This window comes from Opisthocomus hoazin, chromosome 1 (assembly GCF_030867145.1).
Source record: "Opisthocomus hoazin isolate bOpiHoa1 chromosome 1, bOpiHoa1.hap1, whole genome shotgun sequence".
Taxonomy (NCBI): domain Eukaryota; kingdom Metazoa; phylum Chordata; class Aves; order Opisthocomiformes; family Opisthocomidae; genus Opisthocomus; species Opisthocomus hoazin.
In genome coordinates, this window is record NC_134414.1 from 30,841,382 (window position 1) to 30,867,577 (window position 26,196).

Genomic DNA, 26,196 nt, shown 5'->3' on the forward strand with positions numbered 1-26,196 from the left:
GTCAGCACAACAGGCCTTGGCAGCCATTTGGCAGCATCTGTAAGCTGGCACTGAACAGATCAGAAGACCGGGGCTGAAAGCGGCACTGTGCAATGCTGTCAGCTGCTGCACTGAGGAGGAGACTCCATGAACTACACTGGAGCTACACCAGAAGAAATGAGAAGACACTGAAGACTGCAACCTTCAAAGAGAAAGATACACAAAATGGGGTATTTTATGAGCATCTTCTCTTAGATTCTTGAAGAGTTTATTTCAGCAAGGCAGGATATCCGCTCTTTCCACTGAAAACTGTCGACAGCATACACCAATCACTGCAGCTGTAAAATTTTAGTTGTGACAATGTTTACAGCAGTTCAGATACAACTTCAAAATGACAGCTCTGCTGCAGTGGACGGACTATCAGAAAAGCGAGCAGGCCCTTTTGTTTAACAAATGTTAACAAATGTCTTTCCCTTATTTCATCTGTGTGAAAAGAAACATCCCACAGTTCACTTATCTGATCCTAATGTCACCTCAGAGTAAAGTTCATGCCAGACAAAGAGTAATCACAGAATAATAAGTATACACTTACCAACCATATCCATTAGTAAATTAAATTACTGTGATTTTTGGCAGCAAGGGAGAGCTAGGTTAGACATTAGAAATCATTTTGAACTGTAAGGATAGGAAAGCAATAGATTCACTTGCCTGGGGAGGTTGCGGAGCCTCTGTCACATGGGATTTTTAGAGTTCATTAGAAAAATATCTGTCAGGAATGTACCTGGTAATTTGTTTTGGTTTGGGAGTGGGAGCAGAGGAGAAGAGGATGACTGCTCAAGATCTCTGCCAGCCCTGCTTTCTAAGATCCCTGCAGAAGTCAACACTGAACACTTAAGATTTTTTAACAGATGTTTCATTGACACAAAGCCCAGTTGAACAGCCCTCCAGCAAGGTCATAAGTTTTCAGGGCTGACCAAGTCCAGTCTAAAGAGGACCATCAGTGGAAAAATTCAAAGTTTTATGGGAATTCGGGGGATTTATTTCACATAAACTATCCATTCAGGTAAGTAAATCCCACTGAAGGCAGACTGCCAGGCATTTTAGTAAGCATCAGCTGACCTGGTTTCCTATCCACAGCAAAATACGCCATCTTACTGCAACTCTAAAGGGAGAGCCAGTGATACACTGTTCCTGTGGATTACTGAGTCGATCGACGATTTTCAGACAATGAGGCATCAATCTAGCCAGGGTGGTCAGCCTGGGACGGTGCCCAGACTTCAGGCAGACGGACACCGGTCTGCGGGGGGGGGGTGGGGTTCAGGGGGCAGCCCTCACCCACGCCCACGGAGAGGAGCTCGCTTTCAGCACCTTGGACAAGATCCGGGCACCCGCGGGGCTCCGGGGGGACGCCGAGCCCATGAGGGGGGACCCTCCTCACTCCCTCCTCACTCTCCCCTTACTCCCTGCTGGCTGCCAGCGTCGCGATGCCACTGGGCAGGGGAAGACCCAGGATCCTTCCACCAGGACAGGCTGGATCAATGGGCTGGGGTCAATCGTACGAGTTTCAACCAGGCGAAGTGTCGGGTCCTGCACGTGGGTCACAACCCCATGCAGTGCTACAGGCTTGGGGAGGAGTAGCTGGAAAGCTGCCCAGTGGAAAAGGACCTGGGGGTGCTGGTCAACAGCCAGCTGAACATGAGCCAGCAGTGTGCCCAGGTGGCCAAGAAGGCCAGCGGCATCCTGGCTTGTATCAGGAATAGAGTGGCCAGCAGGAGAAGGGAGGTGATCGTGCCCCTGTACTCAGCACTGGTGAGGCCGCACCTGGAGTACTGTGTTCAGTTTTGGGCCCCTCACTATAAGGACACTGAGTTGCTGGAGTGTGTCCAGAGAAGAGCAACAAGGCAGGTAAAGGGGACTAGAGAACGAGTCTTATGAGGAGCGGCTGAGGGGACCGGGATCATTTAGTCTGGAGAAGAGGAGGCTGAGGGGAGACCTTATCGCTCTCTACAGCTACCTGAAAGGAGGTTGTAGTGAGGCGGGTGTTGGTCTCTTCTCCCAGGTAACTAGCGATAGGACGAGAGGCAATGGCCTTAAGTTGCACCAGGGGAGGTTCAGATTAGATATTAGGAAAAATTTCTTTACTGAAAGAGTGGTCAGGCATTGGAACAGGCTGCCCAGGGAAGCGGTGGAGTCCCCATCCCTGGAGGTGTTCAAAAAACATGTACATATGGCACTTCAGGAGATGGTTTAGCAGGCATGGTGGTGTTGGGTTGATGGTTGGACTTCATGATCTTAGAGGTCTTTTCCAACCTTAATGATTCTATGATCAAATGGAGCCTGGCTTTTCAAATTTCAGCAGAAGCTGGTAGGATGCACCAAGACTAGACCTGTCAGTGCAAGAGCTAATAGAGACGTGAATCATTTTACAGATGATATAATTACCTGGGGTTTCCACCCGCCGGTAATGGTAGGGGTTAATGCACACTTCTTTCTGTTTTGAGCCGAATGGGAACTCACAACATTCCATTGGTTTCAACTCATGGTGAGACTGCAAATCAGGCCAGCGCCACACTCTGCAGTAGATGACGTGGGGAAGCCCTTTGCGGTGAGACACCTGCAGCCGCCCATCCAAGGAACGTGGAATCGTGACACATTTACTGGGCTGACCCGGGCAGCTCAGAGCCCTCTCCAGTTCTTCCATGGCACCTTTTTTTTTCTTTAACTTCTTCACCAAGGAATCAACAGCTTTTTCTGCCCACTTTTCCTCTTCATCTCCTTGTTTCCAGCCCAGCAGTCTTTTCACTGCAGGGCTGGTGAAGGAGAACAAGGAACTGATAGGGGTGCTGGAGTGCATAAGAAGCAGAGATTACACACGAGCGTCAACGGAAGCACAAATCGCTCTCCTGCCTTGCAAGGCTTGCACGGAGTTTGCACAATCTTGAGATGGATGCTTCCTTCAAGGAAATGTTCTTCCAGACATACGTTTTTGTAGTCTTACGCACTGGTTACAAGTAGTCCAACTGGGTGGGTCTCAGAACTTTCCAAACATCAAGAAACTGCTGATGAAGCCTGGAATAACAAGACAATACATCATTAGGCTTCACACACTCCTTTCGTTGTTCCTTCAATAAAATCTTATGAAAGAGAAATTATTCAAAATGTGTATTTAATTTTCAATGGTTTTCTGTTTGGGTTTTTTCTGTTTATTTTGGGTCCAAGCCTCTCCTGCTCACTACCCTCCACAATAATTTTAGAGTTGGAGCCCAGAAAGCATTAAGTGTCCAGTCACTTCAATTTGTGTTTAGAGTTTAATGCACTAAGCAGATTGTGGCAGGGCTGGGGTTATATTTACTACAAAAGAAAATGTACCTTTTTTTTTTTTTAATGCCAGTAGCTGTAGGCTCAGCTCAAGCATCTTCTACAAAATTAAATCTGTAATATCAAATTTTATGGAAGTAAGGAGGAGAATATTTTTCTGATTTCAACTCCCTGCCCCTCCAATCTCACTGGACTGTCAAGAGTTGTAAAATATTAACTGCAAAATTAATTTAAAATTCAACTACTCACAGATTTCATCCAGTGCCTCTGAAGATCTATCACTATTCTGTAAGCTTATTTACATTGTCTCATATGCAAGAGAAAACTTTGTTTGCTTAGCCAGTCTGTTTCACTCGCGCCAACAATTCAAAGATTTTTGGATGAAAATCACAGACTTTTGGACACGGTTTGTGCTGGATGGATCCTGATTTATTTCTGCTAGGAGCTGCTACATCTGACAAAGTCCAACAGAAAGAGTATAGTTCTTGAGGGTTTTTCGTGGGTTTTTTTTTCTTTTCTTTTTTTGTCTTTTTTTTAAATGTAGCTGGAACCAGTATAATTTTAGTGGAAAATGACATATTTCCACTAACTGGAACTCTGAGGAAAAATGTCCTTGAATGTGAAGCTATTTACTGCTTTAAATACACTTCATGGACATCCTGTGCATACCAAGTCCAAAGGCCCGAACTACACAGAGGGCACTTAAAGCAGGAGGTGCGTGCAGCTTCTAAATGGATGCCTCCAGAGAAGCAGCTCCATGGCTGCCCTACTCCACCCTTGTGGAGGACTTGGGTCCTTCTTGCCCCCCACCAGTAAAGGCCTGGACATAGTCCTTGGCACTACTTATATGCAGCCACTGAAGAGACAGAGAGATACTGCCCAGTGCTGCGAGCAGCAGAGCTTCACAAACTGTATTATTCTGCAGTTTCCTTAAATGCACAGCTCCTGTAAGAGTTCAAAGGGCACCTGGGGACACCGGGTGCAGGCACAGGTAAAACACATTGAGACAGGAGGCCAAACCCAAAGACTGGTTCCTCGGCACAGGTATGTTCAGCACTTGCACAGCTCTGGAGCATGCCGCAGGGTAAGCATGCATGGCCCAGGGCAGTAGAACCACTTAGAAAACGTGCAATGGTTGCTGAGGACCAATGACCACCTAGAGCTGTTCTCCTCCTAGCTCTTCTGTTTCGTTCTCATGCCCGTTCCTCTGTCCCACTGCATTACTCTTGAAGACATCCAGCACCCTGAGATGTGCAGATACATCCATACATAATGAGCTTTTTCCCTTCTTCCACAAGAGCAGTGAGGAGGGCAGAGGCTCAAATTCCCAAAAGCCTTCTTCCACAGAGCTAGGGAGATGGAAGCACTTGGCCCCACAGAAGGGATGGCATAAAAGTGACTCTCTGGCATGTCACAAGCCCCAGCAGCAGCTGCTGTTCCCCCAGGAGATTCATATTCCAAGCACCGGTGGACAGAAGGCTCCATGAAAATATGAACAGAGGGACTACAAAATTGGAATGAAGAGTAGGCACACCTTGCTTCACACACCCACCACAGCATTGATCTCTGGCTTATGCTATTTCTACATTATCAATCTACGTGTATGTCCAGTTGTCCTCAACTCTCAAGAGAGGCTCTTGAGAGAGCACGGCAGAAATCCCTTCACTCGCGCCATTCAGTGATCAATGATCGGTTCTACAGAATTGCTCAAACTTGTCTCACCACGCAAAGAGAAACGTCAGATTCCAGATATTTTCCCCTCTCTGTACTAGCAAAAATCCAATGACCTGGAGCACTTAGCTGGATAGTTACTAATGCCTCTTAGTCAAAACCGAAGTCTATTCCAAACACTTACAGGGTACATGTGAGAATGAAGTAAGTTCAGAATGATTTATCACAGGAAAAAAACACTCCAGCTGCTTGTAAAACATAACGTGCATAAAATTTAGGCAAGCAGCCTCCAGACTTTGCAGGAGCAGGCTCAGGCTACAGAGCCCAGCGTGACCCCATCCAAGCATTCCGTGCAGTGGAGGTGTCTGTCCCTTGCTGCCCTGGTGAGAACCTGAGGAGGATCAACCAAACGCCACCGCACCGCTGTCACTGCTCGGCGGCACCAAACCCCATCCTCACACGAGAAAATGAAACAATGCTGGGCTCTCTGCGGATCAGCCCTGAAAGCAGCAACGGGAAGTGAGGAGAACCTGAGATGAAAGCCCACAGGACCAGCAGCGATGTAGAAGTCTCTGCTCCAGGCTGAGAGGGAAAATGGCTCACACTTCTTATCGGAGGGGGTCTCCCGGCCATTAGCGTGTGTAAACAACTGCCCCTGATAAGTTAATGCAACATTACAATCATCAGATATGAAAACATACACATTCACGTAAAAGTATTGTCCTGAGATTTTCTTTTCCATTTTGACCAAGGTTTTAAATAAACACATTAATCTCGTTTGGTCAAATTAAATAACTCAACAGTGACATCAGTATGAGTCTGAGCACTATTGTTGCTAGTGGGAGAGTCGCCAAGACTATGTGTATAAAAGCAAAAGCCGTGCTTTGCAGACCATGTGATGTGGTCTCAGATAAGTACATTGCACAATTTCCTACACGCGCTCCCCCCCCCATTTTCTTCTAAAATTTTTTTTCCCCTTGAATTCAACTGACATACAAAATATAAATGGTCTTAAAGAAACTAAACAGCTTTCAAATAATATTATTATCAGAACATTCTAGTTTAATGTTATTAAATTACATAATGCTGCAGATTATTCAGCAGCTTAAGCCATGTGTTGCTAGGCTTAGATACTCCATTATGAAATACCTAGGCAGACGCTCTGCTCCAGGGCTGTAATGACAGAGATGTCAATTCACAATTTAATTTTAACAGTCTTTCAGGACAGTAGTTGCTTAAGCTGTATACCTTTTGTAACAGGCAACTTGCCTACTCAACTAGAAACTTCCAGCACCAAAAACATTTCAAAACCACGTTTGATGCATTTTCTGTGCTGATGACCCATCGTGTTTCTGAACGCTCATCGCTTTAGCTTGGCGGAGGGGAGGGAAGTGTTACAGTTTTGATCCATAAGACCACCAGACGTACCAAGCCCTGGGCCACACCATGATGGAAGTTCTGGCCTGGTTGCCTCTGCCTCTCTCAGTGACAATATGAGGTACTATCAGCAGTGCGAGTCAGGCATCGTTCAGGGTACATCCCTAACACGATTCCCTCCTCTGGGACTACAAGGAAGGCCTTGTCTGTCTGTCAGGTAAGTAACTGGTCAAGACCAAACTCGGTAATCCTCTATGCTGTAAATCTTTATTCCATTGCCGAGTTTAGCCTAAGACCTGAAGCTTGCTTTCGGGGAGAGACAGAAGACACGTGGCGTGTGAGCATGGACCCACCTGTTCGTTTCTGTGGTCTGCAGGAGCAGGAGACAGTGGGACTAGTTCACTTGGTCCATTCTCCCTAAACATAACTCTTGTGCATGGTTCAGCAGTTAGCAGGGACCAGGGGTCACTCCTCGTAAAAAGTCTGCATAGAGCCATACTGTTTTGGAGGGCGAGACAGCCGTTGCGTGGAAGCAAGCCTCTCCACCCCAGTTGGCCTCAAGGCTAAGAGCATCAGGCATGTTGCATTTATCAGTATGGAAACAGCCTTTCAGTAGAATTTACTCAGTCACATAAACACATTCAAATTGTTGACACTCATATCTGACCTAGTCACCCTGAAGACCTTAAATATGTACTTGACAAAAACATGCGTGTACTTGGCATGGATCATTCCACCCAAAAGTAAACACCTAAAAAAGATCAGCAAAACCAGGCACCGCATACAACTAATGCTGGGTGAGATGAGTCTCACCTCAAGTCTCGGTGATTGCCAGGCTAAGACCCAGCAACATGGACACAGAGTGAAGGGGACTGGGATACGTTTGCATACTCCTAAGCCCATTTTTACTCCCCCCAGTTTAGAATAAGGCTGCAGGTCCTCCAGTTAGGAGGAGAAACATGGTTCTCCAGGAACTCCACTACAGCAACTTCCACTGTTCTACTAAAGAGCCTGACACACCAAGAACAGAGAAAGCAGATGAAACACCATCATCATGGGCTTGCTGACTCCCAGCCTGAGCTAGGTCCTACTGCAGTCAGTCAGAGGGGTTCCAGAGCTCATGGAAATTAAACGTGACCTCCTCTGTGTCTCACGTGGCAGCTTGCTGACACCTCCACGATGAAAATATTTTTGGGAAATTTAGATTTTGCTTAATGTACAAAGGATCCACTGTAGTGGGCAAGATTCGCATCACCCCTCAGCAGAACATCTCTGTGCAGTGCAACACGCTGATGAAGTTTCCCTCCGGTTCCCATGGGTGTAGCAGGGGAATTGTACCAGTCCTCACTACATTTCACTCTAAGCCTAACACAGAAGTCAAAAAAGGAAAACCACACAGATGCTAGCGAAAACAGGCTTAAAACACAACTGCGTCAAAGCACAGTGCCTAACCTCCTTCAAAAGCGTATCTGTGCACGTGTGTGTAAGTGCATGTGTACGCAGATGTGCGTGCATGTCTGGTCTTGGAATAGAGCTCCAAGACGCTGCCTCCGCTCAGAGCACCTGCCTCTGCTAACCGAGCCTTGAGAGGCACGGTATCAGCCTCGAAAATGGCTGACATCATCAGTCTCGGTGTCACTGCAGCAGCTAAGTCAGGCCACAGAGGGAGATTTCTCAGAGGGTCGTCTAGACATAAGCTGTGCAGTTCGTGGAGATGCACGCGGCTGGAAAATGGAGTAGTGAGACAATTACAGCTGGAAGCCTGCCGCTCGGTGACTAAATCACAACAGAACTGGAAGGGAGAAAATTATGTCAGTCAAACAACGTAAAGAGGCATGCTGTGAACATGCACTTGGTTATTTTTACCTAGCACTGACTCAGTTACTTCTACCTCCTATGAAAGAGAGAAGCCTGCAACTTTTCTCAGTGTAATGGAGTTTGATTTGGTTTCAAATGCAGCAGCCAGCACACATCCAGGGCTGCCCAAGAACTTCCCAGGTCACCTCATCACTGCCACTCGCTATGGGAATCTTCCAGACCTTAGCAGGTAAAAGGGTTTTAAAATATATAAATACTTTTTTTAAAAAGTGTGTTCACAAATCCTTAGGCCCCAAACGAGCGAGGAACCCCAGCAACCTTGCCCTGGGCCTGAAGCACCAATCCTGGCACCAGGGTTTTGCCGGCACAGCAGATCAGAGCTGGGCAGGAGAGGTTTCACACGCACGTTAGCTCCCGAAGACCAGCGTGGAAGTGCCTGAGCTCCACAGCCACCGCTGCTGCCACTCCAGTAACCAGCTCATGGCTTGGGAACGGTGGCCACGTGTTCTTCTTGTCACGTGTAAATCACTTGAAAAGCCTCATGTTCCACTCGTGGCGCCCACGACACCATGTGGGATCCCTCAGGGCTGCTTCTTGTGCTTGGGACCAGCCAAACAAGGGTGCTGTTATGAACCTATCTGAAACCACTGTCTTTTGCACCCAACAAAATACAGTGAATGAATTATTCATTACAACATAACCAAGTTCTTCCATAACCACAGAACCTGACACCCAGGGTTTTAATTAAATGGGATGTAAAGAAGGTTGTTCTTTTTTTTTAATTAAGAAACTAAATTTCTTCCTGGTTTGGCCCTGGACTGCTGCAATTGAGAACAGCTGCAATGATAGGAGGTAAAGTACTTGAGATTGAAATTTGTCTGTGTTTCACACAGCCCTGCCAACATCTCATTGTTTATTCCTACAAGCTTAAATGAATAATGCAGACCTGATTTTCTCTTTTTTTTTCAAGTTTGTTCTGAAAGCCCTTCTACTCTGAACTTTATCTCAAGTCACCAATATCAAAGGGCAAATCTCACAGTGCTTCATGTCCCTCCGACCACCAGGTCCACACTGTGGAGTCTTCACTGAACTCACTGCCTCCCAGATAAAATAAGAACAAAAATTGATGCCAGTGCCTACAAATCTCTGACATCCAAGTAATTTCTCTGAGCTTGTGGAATCACTCAAATATTACCTCATGTACTCCGCATCATCCAGCTTCTCTTGACAGGAATAACACATTCTCATTTGATAGAAACAAGGAGAGATTCAGGCATATAAGCTGCACACCTTAGCACAGCTACATAAATTCCCACAGACTAAACACTTCTGGATGTGTTTAAGAGGTATAAATTCCATCACAAAAGAAAATTAAGCACTCCACTCGCTTTCGGTTGGGAAGGGACGTACCAGCTCGTGTGGTGGGACCGCTCTAGGTGAGCACATCAACAGATGCTTCAACAAAGCTTCGTTAGTGTGCCGTAAGGTGGGGAGAAGAGAGGGGCACGGACATGGTGACAGCACGCCAGTGTGCAAAAGGCTGTTGCAAGCAGGATAGGGGCAATCTGTCTTTCCTGTCCATGAGAAGAAACAGGCAGAAGGTGTGAACAGGATAGCTATATGCTGGGATAGTTACCGCTGCTGGAGGTCTGCGAGTGCAGATTACACAGCTTTCCTCGAGAATAACTGCGCTGGCCTTGGGGAGGAAGAAGGGACTGGAAAAGCCCTTGTGACCAAGCAGAAGAGCCACTCTCTTCAGGTGCAGCACTAGGCTAACGTGGCTACGCTGGCTTTGGCCCATGGGCTACCTGCATCCTGCTGCTCGAGATAAACCCAAACCAGAGGGCTGGACGTTCTCACCGATTTCTGTCTTTGAAAAGCTCCCACAATATTTGAAGGTACCCCACAAAAATACCACAGCCGCGGTCTGTGCAAAACCATGAAACTGCATCAATTTATCACTACCATCTCTCTTTGATTGCACTTCCTTCCTCGGTATGAATTTTTAAAGGAAGCCAGCGACTGCGATGTTTACACGCAGCAAACCACGCTGTGTTCCCTGGCTGGACCACACCGGAGTTTTTGATATGCAACCCCACAGGGACACATCCTCCCCCCTGCCTCACGCCCTGCTCCCTGCAGGCAGGAGGAAGCCCCGCTCACCCTGTCCATACCCCCTGCCTTGTCCCTTCCTGCGGTTGCCTTGCTCGGGCTCAGACCAGCGGCGCGGAGGAAGAGCCCCTCTCTCAGCTGCTTTCCTCCCGCTACAGAGCGCACGTGCCACGGGCAGCTCCGAGGATGCTTTTGCGGGAGAAGGCAGGAGGCAGTGGGATATGATGGGGACGTGCACCAACCTGCTCTGGGGAGCCAGAATGTCTTCTCGTGGGTCTGGTTATCCCCATTTTATAGACAGTCGGTCCTGCATTCCTCACATACCCACCATTCCCAGAGAAACTGTAGCAAAGTCCATCAGTGTTTCTAAAAATGGAACGCTTGGAAATACGCAAAAAATAGAGTTCCTGCTTTTAAAATAAACGCTGACTCGTCTCCAATACAAAGCATGCAGCCAAGTGCCTCCAGAACAAACACTTCACAAAGGAAGAACGGGACTACAAAAGAATTTCGGCTTCATTGCTGGCCCAGAGTTTATATCCACACTAATCGGATCCTGTAATCCTCGTTATCAATCACTGGCATTCTTGGAGCCATTCCCAAATACCCATTTTAGGAAAAGGATTTACTCAGAGTTAGACATTAAGAATGCTGTGAATAAGGATACATCTAAAGAACAATCACTTCACCAAGGATGTGGCGCTCAAACCTGATGGGAGCCTATCCCGAAAGTTTAGTGTCTTAGGTTGTCAGAAAGGAACACACTTTTGGAGCTCTGGCTGTACATTTACAGTGCACACAGGGGAAAATGGTAACGCAGATGCTCTCCTCGTCTGGTCCAGCAGTACATCCCATCTACCTAACAGGAGACCTGAGGGCCAGCTGGGTGAGGTTCAGCACGGTGCCAAGCACCTTCATTCCTTGGGGGAATACACAGAGCTGACGGGAGGCTGGCTCCTGCTGGCAGATCTGCGAGGTCTGATCCTGGCAACGGAAACTCTGGCGCCTGGTTCTCCCCATGCAAGGACTGCACCTCACGCGTTGGAGATCTGCTGCCGAGTTGCGCCAGGTATCTAATGCCACAAAGCCAGAGATAACCTGTGGCACTGGGGGTCAGCTGGGGAGCCAGTCGCCTCTCAGCACCCCACCTTGACGGGGCACCCTTGCCCACAGTCCCAGCTGTAGCCTGGCACAGCGGCTCCCTGCCTAACACCCAAGGTCCCAGAGAAAGGGAGATGTCTGGGAGGTCTGCTGAAGGGTTGCTTGCTCAGTCACGGTGTTAACACAGCACACAGCTTTTGCAGAAGATCTGGCATCGCACTGCTTGGCAAGTGAAATATGGATCAATAGATCACACAGATCATCACTAAAATACTCAAAAGAAAGAACTTCCAGAAGTGCTTCCCCTCCAACTGACAGGAGCCCGAGAGAGGGAGCAGCAGTACCCCCAGCCACCTCTCCTTCCTCCCAGGTGAGACGCCTGGACAACTGCACACGGGGGAGACGCGTTCCACACACAAAAGGCTTTCCATACACATTACGCCAGCACTTTTCCGTGGAATCACATTAGCATTTCATGGTGTTCAAACCATAGCACATTCAAACCTGTTTTACCTAAAAGGCTTTCATTGTGCATCGCTGTGGGAAACAGCTAATGCAGTAAGGCTGACATATAGGTTCTCCTGCATGAGCATCTGCAGTAATCTGCACTAATTGAGCCCTCAGTGGTTTGTGAAACCCTGCGGGAGGGGTGACAGGGGAGGGGGAAGGGTAGAGCCTTCACAGGGCCTACGTCTTGGAGAACTGCAATAAACAAGAGCGTGGAGTACAGGTAAGCACTAATGTCAGTGTGTTATATCCATGTAAAGATCTGATTCAGTGGCAGGGATTCCCTTGGACAAAGGGGCAACGCTCCCAAGCTATACCACTGAGGCATTCTCCATGACAAGTATCTGGATACGCTTGCACTCTCTATGGAAGTTATTTCACAACAACAGGATTAAGAATAAAAGGACCAAGAACTTGCCTATCTAGTTCCCTCCTGTGATGGGAAAGGAAGAGATGGCTGGACATTCCCAGTGACTTCAGCTGAAGATGTGGGTGCTCGGCTTCTCTGCAAACCAGAACACGTGTTTATGAGATTAAACAGGCTTCACCTGCCTACATTTGAGCCTGGCAGTACAAAACGAAGGCTGGACTCTCTTTAGCACGTAAGATGACATACCATGCTAATAACCAGCTTCAGAAAACAGAGAATACTGAGCAAAAGGCAGAAATAGGGTCCTGAGTCTTTAAAAGAAACGTACCTCTCTTCTGCAAACCCATCCCAGGAGTCGCGGAACCCCCCATCTCTCCAGGGCTGTTTCTCCCCTTCCCCTCCCCTCCCAGCACTCAGCTCTGCCCCACGCAGCCCCTCCAGCCCAAGAGTCCCACGCAGGTGACAACCGAGGACCACCAGTCCCAGCATTAGTCCTGCAGGACACGTGGCAGGGCAGGCACGGGAGCTGCGGGCTGCTGCCTCACCCGGGAATGAATTTTGGTTTCTCTACTCTAGATGTCCCTGTGGAGTCCTCATGCCCTGTGTGAAGTAATTCACGATCTGTTGATGAGAGAGAGATAATTTAGCTACCTCACATGTGCTGCAGGGCAAGAAACTGTACGTTGGCAGCTGGGCCAGAGTAATTTGACAGAGACAAGCAGGTTTGGATAGGCCAGGCCAGCAAGTAGCCATAAGGGAGTCCTGAAAAGCCGCATGAACTGCTCGTGCCTCCGGTCAGCTCTGCGCCCGCCGGGCAGCGTGTGGGATCACATCCTGCCACACGCCTCTGGGTAAACGGTTTTCCCTCAGATGCCTCCATTTCTGCATCTGCCATACAGGGACCCTGACAGGGACGACTTTGTGAAGCACCGCGAGCTCTGCTGATGGGGAACACTGCACAGGAATGCTTCAAAAAAAAAAAAAAAAAAAAGGATTTTTTGTTAAGGAGGGCACAGCAACAAAACACACACACACCAAAGATTTGAGTATTGTTGAAACGTACTGACCTCAGCATCGGGGTAATTTGTGTTATAAAGGATTCTTCATTACACAGAGCTCTGCTATTCGCACACGTTGCTTTCTGGGAAGGGTACCACCACCACTGCCAGCTCCCTGCCTGCGGTTCTCCACAGCCAGCTGTGACCAAGTACATCACCAGAGCGAGTGAACACAGAATAACCGCTGTCAAGAAATGGCCAGTCTGGCTCCTACTGTAGCCAGGTAATGAGGGTGAAAGGAAGGTTGAAGCAGAACAAACTGTAATGACCCAAGGGTCTGTTAATTCTCTTTCCTCCTCATTTCTCTCTTTCAGTGGGCGGTGAGTTTGAGGCCAATAGTTCTGGGGAACTCTGGAAATGGGGAACGTTTTCAAAGCCTAAACAAAGACCAGGCGTACAGAGAGACTCCAGAACAGGAGCCTGCACGGAGACGTTTCAGAAGGAAAAGCAAAAGACGCAGGATTCTGGCAGGGGTCATGCTGACTGGGAGCAGAACGTAGGTGGGAGAAAAGAGCTTGTTGGGAAACGGGAGGTTGCAGTATCAAGCTGGAAGGTTGCCACAGTGTGGACTAATGCTTTGGCAGCTGCAAACAAAAGGAAGGAGGAATGTAAGAAGTAGCATGACGAAAACTTGTCAAGAGACATCTGGGAGTACCAAGACCTGTGAGGAAACCAAAGAGTCAAAGATAATGCTAAGTTTGGCAGAAGGGAGCATGGTGATGCTACTGGCAAGGAAAAAGAGTGGGAAGAAACAAGTTCTGGAGAGAAGGATGTAGGAAAGATAAGACATTTCTCCTCCCAGTCAGAGACACAACTCAATCTTAATGCTGTCTCAGACAACCAGAGATCAATTATCAGATTTTTTTCTTCTGTTTTGTTTTGTGTTTTTATGTAGGGGCGACTGCGTGAACTGGGAAATCGACTCCACTTCGTGTCCATTTCCGCCATGTCCTTGCTGTGCCCTTGTCCAGAGGAGCTGAACCTCAAAGCAAACTGCTCAACCTTGGATCTGCCTAGGATGTTGCAATGGTTCTTGCAGAAACCTGCAAGTGGTCCTGTAGAACGATCTGTCTAAAAATCACAGGTATCTGCACAAAACTTGGGCAGCTAACGTTTCACCTGCTTCGACTTAAGCGCACACATGCATTAGTCAGGATCTCAGCCTGGGCTCTGATCCCGCAGCCTGTTAAATCCACTCATCTGCAGAAGGACAGCAAGCTTTTCAGCCGCTATAATAAATACCCAGGGCCCTAGACTCTTTAATTTACCTCTTCATCTGTAAAATTCCCACAGCATTAACCATCCAAACATTGTAGACAAAATAGAATATGGGAAATAATTTGGGGTATTTTTGAAAAATTAATTTTATTATACTGTATTCAGAGTCTAATGCTTCCTTACAACAAATGTTCTCAAAGACTGTAATAGGACTGCAATAATTCTCAAATTCTTGTTGTTATTACTGTCTTTTGCTGTTCATTTAGAATAAGACTAATGATTCTTTATACCTGCCTGCAGCAGGAAACTAGGCAGTCTACCATAACAACTTTTCCTATGTATGTTTTTGCTGTACTGTTTTCAGTTAAAATATTTATGATTTTTTCTTCTTTCTTCCCCATCTCTGTATTTATTATTTGTAGGGGGTATACTGCACAGAAAATGGAATCTCTGTATACTTTCACTGTATTTTTTGTGCAGACAAATTACCCAGGGCATATGTATTTTTTCCCTTCTGGCTCCCCTTATTCTGTTAAATTTCTCTGAAATGGGGTGCCTAGTACTGCTGATGCTGGAATTGCTGCTAGCCAGTATCAGCACCAGTGATAAACTCTAGCTAGTGTTTTGCTTAGAGGTCACCTGTAATTAGTAGTCATTGTCCTTTGAATTTAACAATGGAAAAATAAAACTTTATCGAGACAGATTAGCCTGGCCATCAAAATTACAGCACTTTGGCATTCAGGAGAGAGGATTACATGACACACTATCTCCCAGTCTGATAACAGCAGATAGCTAAGGACTCAAATGCGAGATGCAGAAAGCCTGTAAAAGAATAAAAGGAGAGAAAGGAGGATTAACTGTCCAGATGTTATGTGATACGTCATACAGGCACTTCTACTCTCCTGTTTGAGTGAGCTGGGCCTTGTCTTGCACCCACTGAAGACAACACGGGGCACTACTACCGGTTTCCACGAGGGCAGCTTCCAAACCCGAGGTGCTACCCAGTTTCTATACACACATCCCCACCTTCTGCAGGTGTTTGGCACGGGTGTGTGTGCCTCTTAGCCATGGGCAAATGTGTTAATAAAATATTAATACTCAACTTCTTGACAAAGTTGTGCAGTTGACAGCTTAGATCAAACCTTTGTGTGTGTTCGTTTCGGCTGCTGCACCTCAATAAAAGCTTCCACCTCCAGCTCCTATCAATTTACAAATACCGATTATTGAAAAGAATTGTGATAAAATACACTTGACCCTGTCCCATTCATTTTTACAGAATTACTGCTTGTCAGCTTATATGTGAGCTACCAAAGTGACGAAGAAAATGTTTATAGCTCCATCACAAAGGACAGATGAGAATGGGAACTACTGCCACACTCGGTAAACACAACACAAGGTATCCTTCTTGATACAACTCCCTTTAAATGTATTTTTGAGGCATGTTTGTTTTAGCTACTATGTCAAATTAACTCAGTATTAAAAAACAAACAAACAAACAAACAACAAACAAACCACAGACATCCCCAGCCTCTGCTCTAAAATCTAACAGGAAACAAGCAGGAACCAGCCAGACACTGGTACTTATCAAATCTGAAAGAAGGGAGCTGTCTGGCTGGATGAAAACGGATGAGGTTTGCTCCAGCGATGACATTTGTCCGACCATCGCTGAGGGGAAGGATTTTGCAGTGCTTTCTTCAGCTCACACTCCCGAAGAGGAGAAGATCACTCCCACCACACAAACATAGCCACACGCACGTTTCCACACACCGCGAGACACGGAGCACCGAAACTCGCGCTATCTGCCGCGTCCGTCCCAAACCCCTGCGAACTCCAGCGCGCTCCCCAGCCGTGCCCATCGCTTCCCACTTCAGCCAAGGGAGAGCTCATTCACCGACACGCTGACCGCTCCGGGCTGGAGATTTCTTTTCGCTCGTTCGCGACCCGCCAGTGATGCGCGGCGCGCCGGTGCCTGTGTGCGTGCGTGCACGTGCGTGTGCCATCTCCTTTCCTTCCCACCAATGCCCCTTCCAAAGCGGGCCCGGCCGGCATCAAACCAACCCACCCACGAAACCGAAGCGGCAAAGCTGCCGCGCAGCACCCGATGGCGATCGGCGAGCCGAGCTCCGCAGCCGCCCCGCTCAGCGCTGCCCGCGCACGGAGATGAAACCACAGCGACTCCTCATCTGCCCTGTCGAGGGCTACTGTTTTTGGAAACGTTGGTTACTCGCTAACAAGTAAGGTTTTAACTTCAGAGCCAAAAAAAAGAGAGAGAGCGAGCGAGAGTCCCCTTTTGCGGCTGGAAGCTGAAGCCAGCAGCCCCGCTCCGTCCTGCCCGGGAGTGTCTCCAGGAGCGGCATTTCTTCAGCAGAAAACAACCTCCGAAAGGAAAAGTGTTTCCAAACGTGTCATGCGGGGGTTTGCTGGTTGTTTTGGTTTTGCTGTTTGGTGTCTGTCCCCCCCCCCCCCCCCCCCTTCCCTCAAACGAGGAGGGCAGAAATCCCAGCAGACTTGTCAGCCTTCAGCCATCCATAAAAACGTTTTCTCCCCGCGCCTCCTCCTTTCCCTCGCAGTCCTGGCGTCGGCTTGTCTCACCCGGCCGCAGTCCCAGCCCCAGCCCCAGCCCCAGCCCCAGCCCGTCCGCAGGGACCCCGGCCCCGCCGCCCGCACGGAGGAGGGGGGGGGACGACACAAGCTGCGCCCCGCCGCCGCCCCGGGACGCGGAGAAGGATGCGGGGCAGCCCCGGCGGGAAGTTTGGGGCGGCGGCGGCAGCACCGTCCCCCGCTCCGTGTGTGTGTCCCCCTCCCGGGACGCGGCCGGGAACCCCGGTTCCTACCTGCCACCGGGCTAGGGTCTCGGCGCGCCGCGGGCGGGAGCGGGGCTGCAGCTGCGCGGCGGGGCCAGGGCGCAGCGGCAGCACCAGCAGCGGCGGCGGCGGCGGCGGCAGCAGCAGCCCCGGCCGGCGTCAGTCAGGCGGGAGCCGCCAGGCTGTCTTAGTGCGCCGGGCTGGACCGCGGCCAGCAGCGCCGCCGGCCCGCCCCTGCGCCCCCCCCCCGCGCCGCCCCCCGCACACACACACACATACACAGACACGCACACACCCGCGCGCACACACACACCCACGCCGCACACCCCCCGCCGCACACGCACCCCTCGCCCCCCGCCGCACGCGCTCGCCCCCGGCCCGGCGCCCCGCGGGAGCGGAGCCGCCTCAGGCGCCGCCATTTCGCCGCTCCGCCGCTCCCCGCTGAGGGGGCGCCCCGACCCCCGCCCGGCTCGGAGCGGGGCCCAGCGCGGGGGCTGGGCCCGGGGCTGCTGTGGGTGCCCCCCCACGGGACGGAGCCCCAGCCCGGTGCCTCCGCAGCCGCCTCTCCTCCGCCGTGGCCCCTCACGCAGGCCTCCGAGCGCCCCAGGATGGCCACGGCGGCCAAGCGGGGCGCGGGGCGGCTTCACCCCCGTCCTGCAGCAGCTCGGGTGATGGCAACCCGGCGTGCGGGCACGGGGGGGGGGACCGGGAAGCTGCCTCTCCGGGGCGGCTGGACAGGAGCAGAGGGGCTTGGGGGCCCAGCTGCCCTTTCCTGGGCAGAGGCCACCACCTCTCCCCAGGCGTGCCCTTGGCTGCCCCACGCGGGGTGTCCGACAGAAATCCCCTTGGGCCGGCGTCCGCAGCAGTGTCCGGGGCCATGGCGGCCAGCTGCTGGGTCAGCGCCTGGAGTTCGCTGTCCTGAAAATCTTCCTGGCGGTTCTGCAAGCCGGGCTTGTAGGACCTCCTCTTCGCTTTTCACTGCGATGCAAGAAACCCCGCCATCTGTAAACAGGATTAGCAATACCCGGGTGGGATTTTTGAACGGTCCCATCGGTTCGTGGGACTGGTCAGAGAACAGCAAACCGCAGCGGTTACTGGTGAGCAGATGTATTTTCTGCTCCAGCTATTGCCTATTAAACCCTCATACTACCTACAAGTAACCATTTCTGGCTACGCAGCGCATTGTATCAGCTGTAGGAAGGAGAGGCGGAAAGAGAAATACCGGGAAAGTCAAGTGGCCTCAAGGACACTGGAAAAAGAAGTTACTCTTGAAAGCGGGGTCCAGGCAGCGCTAGGAATCGGTACAGGCTGAACCTGACCCTGGTCACACTGAGGGGTTCCAGTTAAATTGCACCGAGCCTTCTGAGGTCAATCAATAAATATGATGAAAGATACCAGCCTGCTGACATTTTCGCCAAAATTTTTTACATTGTAAAAGATGACAGAAAAGCTAATGTTGTTTGAGTAGACATCAGAAAGCCACAATGGAATTACGGCTCCACAGCACAAATCTATCGAGGCATGTGTGTGTGAGGGTTGTGGGGGTACAGGGAGACGTAATGTAACACCTCGAATACCTCCGCATCCCGCTTTGGCCCAAAACATCTTAAAATACCAGCAGCTTTCCCACTGCTGTCTTGCTTCTCCTACAGGAGACTTCTTGACAGAGGAGTGGCAGAAGAGATGCTGTTATTTATAAATTACTGTGAACATTTATAAAGTGCTGGTCGCACATCCCAGCTCAGCATGGCTTTAGATTTTATATCCATAATGCTGTTTATTTTTAACTTACGCACTTAATACATCACACTGCGAATGCTGTATGCGCGGACGGTTAGGGTGGCTCGGCTGAGGCGTGGCCTCGATCACGAATCTGAGGGCTCTCGTGCCCAAGTCCTTCTGGGTCTCAGTGCGTCTCATCCAGGTGTTGAAACCTCCGGTTCCTCGTGCCTCTGCTCGCAGTTGCTGCTGACAGCAAAGAGGTGGCAGGACAAGCTGGGTCTGTCCTTTCGCCTCTCCAGTGCACCACTGGCTGTGCTAGCTCCAGCCCGTCCTCGTTGGCCGTGTGAGCTAAAATGCCCGTTCTGCTGCTGGAGCGATCCCAACCAGTGGGGGATAGCAGCAGAGCCACGGCCTAGATTCATCGTCCGGCTCCTAGATCTTACTTGGATAGATAGCTTCATGTTAAATAGGCATGAACTATTTGTGTGGTGCCAATTTTAACTGCACCATTTTGAACAAACCTAGCTAAAAGAGGTCACACAGGTGTATATGTATTACCAGAGTTTGATACACTACAGATTATACAGCAGGGAACACTGCTTTTGCATACAGTTGTATTTCAGACCTTGTGGCGCGTGCGCGTAGCTGTTTCGTTACAACGGCCGTACACACCCTGGCGTTAGCTGTGATCTTCTCAACCTATTGAACTGCGTATCTTCTCAGGAGCAGCGTGCATTGATCCCACCTCTCCTTTCCCCTCCCTCCACACACGCTTCCAGACCCATCGCTGCATCCAAATCCCCGTCCACGTGGCTTTCGAAGCCTGTGTCCTCGCTGCGAGGCTCCGCGCTCCCCTCCTGCTGCTGACATGACTCATCACCTGTCGCTCCTCCGCACTGCCTGGGCTCTGCTAATTCCGTTTCTCATTTGACATTATCCCTCTCGAGCGCCTCATTTCCCATCCTGCCCCTTGCAAACGCCCTCCCTTAGCCTGCTCACAGTGTAGCTTTCCTTCTCAAATCCCATCCCGTAAAACACGGGCCAACCTTTACTCATAAACTAAAACCTGATCTGAGAGTATTCTCCTTTTTTTGGTCTGTATTTTGTCTTTTTACGCCGGATAGGTCTGTAAAGAAAATCATCAGTAAAAGGATATATAGAAAATAGTAAAGAGTGGATGTAGCTGTAGAAGGGAAGGAAGGGTTCTAATTTCTTGTAGCGCTGAAACTGTGTAAAACAGATACAATAACATGTATTTTCCACTTGGAGGGAACTGCAAGTTCCTAAGAGCTGTAAATACATCGACTGTACGTACTGCTCCAGGGCTCCAGCGAAGTACTGGCACTGTCCACCGCCGAACGAGAAATGGCTGTTCACGGCAGCCGTGTCGTGTGCTGCGTGATGGAGGTACTGCAAATGGCTGCCAGTGTGCTGGCGTGGGCACGAGAAGACTCATAGCCACAGTATCATGGATTTACTGGGTGAATTATATTTTCCTCATGGGCTTTCTCTAGGCAGAGACACAGCAGGCACTTGCCTCTGGCAGCAGATTGTTGGGAACAGCAACATAGCTGTGGTTCTGCCGCCCGCTTTGCCGGTGCAAGAGCCCTGGAAAGCGAGGGCTTTTCCCGCATCGCAGCGTGGAGCCAGGCATGCAGGGCAGCATTGCCGAGAAGGAGAAGCTGAGACTGTTCAAGCAGCAGCAATCACCATCTCATTCCCTCAGCGGGTGTGTGAACAACAAGCCCAAACCCTCCTGGGACGCCCAGCTCCACACCATTTGCTCCCCTTCTCAGAGTAGAACTGGGCCAGCCCCAAGCCCTCACCCTCAGGTTTGGCTAAGTTTGGTGTTGCTTGTGCTGTGTAGAAGCTTGGTGCTTGCTCACTTTACCCTGCAACTTATTCACAGGCACTTTGGGTATCTCAGCATCCTAAGGTCTGAAGAGTTCGGACACATCTGTATCAGGTGCAACAATAAAGGCCAGCGGCATCCTGGCTTGTATCAGGAATGGTGTGGCCAGCAGGAGCAGGGAGGTGATCATGCCCCTGTACTCGGCACTGGTGAGGCCGCACCTGGAGTGCTGTGTTCAGTTTTGAGCCCCTCACTACAAAAAGGACATTGAGGTGCTGGAGCATGTCCAGAGAAGAGCAACGAGGCTGGTGAGGGGTCTAGAGAACAAGTCTTATGAGGAGCAACTGAGGGACCTGGGGCTGTTAAGTCTGGAAAAGAGGAGGCTCAGGGGGGACCTTATTGCTCTCTACAGCTACCTGAAAGGAGGTTGTAGTGAGGCAGGTGTTGGTCTCTTCTCCCAGGTAACTAGCGATAGCATGAGAGGAAATGGCCTCAAGTTGTGTGAGGGGAGGTTCAGATTAGATATTAGGAGAAATTTCTTTACTGAAAGAGTGGTCAGGCATTGCAACAGGCTGCCCAGAGAGGTGGTTGCATCCTCATCCCTAGAGGTGTTTAAAAAACGTGTAGATGTGGCACTTCAGGAGATGGTTTAGCAGGCATGGTGGTGTTGGGTTGATGGTTGGACTTGATGATCTTAGAGGTCTTTTCCAACCTTAATGATTCTATCATATGATTCTATGATACGATTCTATGAATAAACACGTGAACCATCAGGGACTCTTCTGTCATACATCTTTTCCAGCACAAGCAGGATAAAACATTTGCTCTGTACAAACATGTTTCATGCTACTCACATCAGTTTTCTGCATGTTTGTGTCTTTAAGATGCTAGTTCTCAGAAGAAAAACATGTGGAAAAAGCAGCGGCAATCTGGTGCAACATGTTGGTGAATGCGGCATCGCAGAGACCGTTCTGGGCTGCTGGGTTCTCTGTTCCCTCACAGCAAAGGCACTGGAATTGCTCATCTCACCGCTCTTTGCTTCAGACTCTGAAAGTGAAGCTATAAACTCAGAGAGGCAGAAGAAGGAGGTAGGAGGCAGGTTTAGAGCTGCATGCCAGAAGGGAGAGAAGGAAAAAAGGGCATCAGCAGCAGAGTGGACATGTAACAAGGGGCACCTGAGAAGACTGTAAAGCAGTAGTTCAGAAATACTGGGAGACACGGAGGAGCAGGCTGAGTCACTTCAGGTACTGCCACCAGAATGTGAATTCTGTCCCTTTTGGGTCAGATGACCAGTAAGATCTAAAATTTATCATTTCGCTTCATGGCACTTTTCATCCAGAGTTGAAAGAGGTGTCAAGAAGTGAATGAGCACATTGTGATATGGACAAATGAACTTAAAACATTCTTGGCAACTTTCAATTACCAACCAAAAATGACTCAGGAACACTTTTGAACTGCCCACATTGCTACAGTTTTTAGAATTGGAGAGGATGATTTTCTACCCAGCACTGTAACTGAGCTAGACATTTTTGTTACTCTGAGTGTGTAAGTACCTGCTGAAGCAGCTGCACAAGAATGAAGTTGTACTATTTGTGATTAAAGATTTTGGGGGCAAATTCTGCTCTGAGCTATGAGAACACAAATTTTAAGTAATTCCAGCAAGATTTTTCATTGTCTTGCTATACCAAAATAGTCCATAGACTCCCTTGGTTTTCTCCTTTTGTTTGATCCACATACAAAACTTGACTTTAATCCACCAAAGTTTTTAATGCATTGAGATCCAGCCACCTGTCTTATTATTCATGTTGAATTTGTTCTCTGCTGCAGAGAAGAAGACTCTGAGATGCTCAGAACTGCATGACCGTTGGGATGTCTTTTTATTCGAAGAGATGTGGATTGTCCCCAGACTAGCTGACATTAGTTTGAAGTACAAGATCTTCCCATTGTCAAAGTCTATTGCTTTCTCCTCAGAACTATGAGACCATGTGGAGGAAGAAGACAGAGAGAGACAACTCACTTTTGCACTTGCTGTTCTTTTTGCATAACAATGTTGATGATTTAGTAAACCTGAGAAGGTAAGCTCTAGAAGTATTCTGTTTCATAGAATCATAGAATCATAGAATGGTAAGGGTTGGAAGGGACATTAAAGATCATCTGGTTCCAACCCCCCCTGCCATGAGCAGGGACACCTTCCACTAGACCAGGTTGCTCAGAGCTCATCCAACCTGGCCTGGAACACTGCCAGGGAGGGGGCATCCACAGCTTCTGTGGGCAACCTGTGCCAGTGTTTTACCACCCTCATGGTGAAGAATTTCTTCCCAATATCTAATCTAAATCTGCCCTCTTTTAGTTTAGAGCCATTCCCCCTTGTCCTATCACTACACACCCTTGTGAAAAGTCCCTCATCGGCTTTCTTGTAGGCCCCTTCAGGTACTGGAAGGCTGCTGTAAGGTCACCCCGGAGCCTTCTCTTCTCCAGGCTGAACAGCCCCAACTTTCTCAGCCTGTCCTCATAGAAGAGGTGCTCCAGCCCTTGGATCATCTTTGTGGCCCTCCTCTGGACCCACTCCAACACATCCATGTCCTTCTTATGCTGGGGGCTCCAGAGCTGGACGCAGTATTCCAGGTGGGGTCTCACGAGAGTGGAGTAAAGGGGCAGAATCACTGCCCTCGACCTGCTGGCCACGCTTCTCTTGATGCTTCTCTTGATTTCCATTATTTTCAGCCAGCACTGGCTGAAATGTGTAATAAGAAATCCCTTGCTTGCTGCTTGCATGACCTGGCTAAAATATTTACATGCCTCAGTCTCAGCTGGCATCAGTTCAAGAACTGCTATAATCCCCTGCCTTCACGTCACCTCCTGAACTTCACACCTAATGTTGGGAAGAATCATATGAATTTTCAGCTGTTTCATCCGAGTCGACTCTTTATCCTACTAGCCTGAACAGTTTTCTTGTTGTTGAAGATTTGCTTGGATGAAAAGAAACAGTATGGAAAAAAGGCAGTATGTAAAGATTCAAAAACAGTAAGAATGAACCACTGTCCTCTGACTTCACACATACTAAGAGGTCCCAGGTTTTCCCTGAACTTTGGCATCAAAGCCAATAGCTATGGCTGAGCTAGAGCAAATCTTCTGGAAAAACATAGATTTTGAAATCTTTCGTGATGGAAAGTCCATTACAAGCCTTGCTAAGTTGTTCCGTGGTTAGGCTAATCCTTGCTGTAAAGAAAAATAGCTTTCTTTGCTCTCAATTTTTCTAGCTTCAGCTTTTCGCAATTTAATCTTGTATCTTTACATATGAGGCTAAAACCTCGTTACTACTGCATGTCTGTTCACTTACAGCCTGTACTTATGCTACCTTTTCCTTCATACACTTGAGAATGGCCCTTAAGTATCAGGTGATTGATTAAATCATGTTAAGCGTTGCTGGGCTCTACTTTGCACCCTTTCCAAATTCTCAACATCTTTTTGAATTGTGGACATCAAGACCCCAGGTCTACCAGACATCAAGGGACATACACAGAGCTCAGCCAACTTTGTTAGCCTTGTTTATTATGTCTGTATTTCAACCTATAGAGATCACGTTAGCATTGTAATAGTTTTGGCTCTTGCTGAGATGATGCCCAAGATCTATTTAGATTCCAGATTAGTCTCCCCATCTTCTCATACCTCTGCCTGCAAATGTTCTTCACTCTGGCACGTCACCTTATCTTTGAACGTGCAGAAACGTGCACGGTTTTCTTGCACCAGGCTTACAAGCAAGTACTGGGATAACTTCCCTATGGGTGGGGGGGAATTTCTCCCCTGAAGAGCAGATTAGGCAAAAATCTGTCAGAACAGCTGGTCCTTCCTTGGAAATGGGGAGGGATGGAGTGACCTTGAGGTCCTCACATGCCCTATTGGCAATTTAACTACATCATCCTCTTGATTTCTTTCTCTCCCCCTTTTTACCACTGCCATCATTTGTGTCACTGCCAAAATTCTCAGTAACAACTTCATAGTTTCTTCTGCGTCACTGTTAAAAACATAGTTAAATACTGCGAGGTCAAGAAACGATCTCTCTTGGGCCCTCATTAAAAACCCATCAGGTTGATAAAATTTTCCCCATTTATGGTGACATTTTCAGACCTAGGAACCAGTCAGTTTTTAATCAATTTAGAATAATACAAATTCAATACAACTTACATTAATTTCCTAATTAAAATGTCAGGTAGCATGAAGCTGAATACCTCTGGAAAGTCTGTAATATCAGACTCATTTCCTTTGCCAGCTATACTCTTAATTCAGTTTTAATTTCACCAGATATTTTTGTTGACTGGATGTACTTACATTGTCCTGCCTTAATTCTTTAGCGACTATGACCTGTGTAAATTGTTCTACTGGTTTACCTGAAATTGTCTTTAGCTCTGAAAGATCTGTAATTACACTGCGTATTCTATATATCTCTTTACAAATGCTGGCATAATATTAACTGTCTTCCACTTTAAAGTTCCCAACCTTCCAAAATCTGTTGAAACAATGTGCGAGGGTCAGAGCGCTCTCTTGATGCTCACATTTAAAATTCTTGAGAGCAAGGTGTCAGGATGTGATGAATAAAAAAATATCCTAAGTTAGGATTTGCTTTTAAACATCATCTTCAGTTACTGTTTAATTAGAAAATTTGTTATTATCTTTCAGAATAAGTAATGTATCTTTTCACTTTTTTATTCATATACTTTCTGAAGTATCTGCCTTTGCTTTATTATTCACAGTTCTCTCATTTCCTTTTGGTACGGATACAAATCATTTTTTGAATTACTTGAATTTCTGGGATGGTTAACTCCTTTCTTACTGTTAATTCTGCTAGCTGTGGATTTCTCCTCCTTTTGTTTCCTTTTTTTTTTTTCTAATATATCTATTTCTTTTTTGTCTCCTGTGTGTTATAGAATATATTTGTATCCATACCCCTTCTGAGTCTGCCTGTTCTCTGTTAACCAGAATAGCCTCCATTCTCAGTTGGATTGTGGCTTTTAAAGCATCTCCTAGAATGTTTTAAGCAGTTCCTAATTATTATTCCCTTTTCCAGTTATTTTCTTGCTTTTCAGCTGATTTAGCTTTTAACTGTTTTCACCTTTGTGAGACTGGGTTGCTTTCGGTTTCTTTTAAATTACCAAGAACATGTATGGCTGTCTGAACTATCTTTTGGTCACAGCTCACAAAACGCAATCAGCTCACGATACCTTGCACTTAGGCAATCTCTTTTATTTAGCGATAGATTTCTCTACCAGTCAAGACTGAGTCTAGCGTATA

The 26,196-nt window shown here is 48.2% G+C and overlaps 1 protein-coding gene across 2 annotated transcripts in view; it reads right to left on the bottom strand.

Annotated features, from left to right (window-relative positions):
- SMAD9 (SMAD family member 9) overlaps positions 1 to 17,439 on the bottom strand; it is a 40,263-nt gene extending 22,824 nt beyond the window's left edge. For both annotated transcript variants that reach the window (XM_075420602.1, XM_075420595.1), the window contains exons 1-2: positions 17,364 to 17,439; positions 2,422 to 3,048 (exon numbers count right to left, since the gene is read on the bottom strand). In XM_075420602.1, coding sequence (XP_075276717.1) covers positions 2,422 to 2,833 — 412 coding nt within the window. In that variant the 5' untranslated portion in view covers positions 2,834 to 3,048; positions 17,364 to 17,439. The remainder of the gene's footprint in view (positions 1 to 2,421; positions 3,049 to 17,363) is intronic.
- Between the last annotated feature and the right edge of the window lie 8,757 nt (positions 17,440 to 26,196).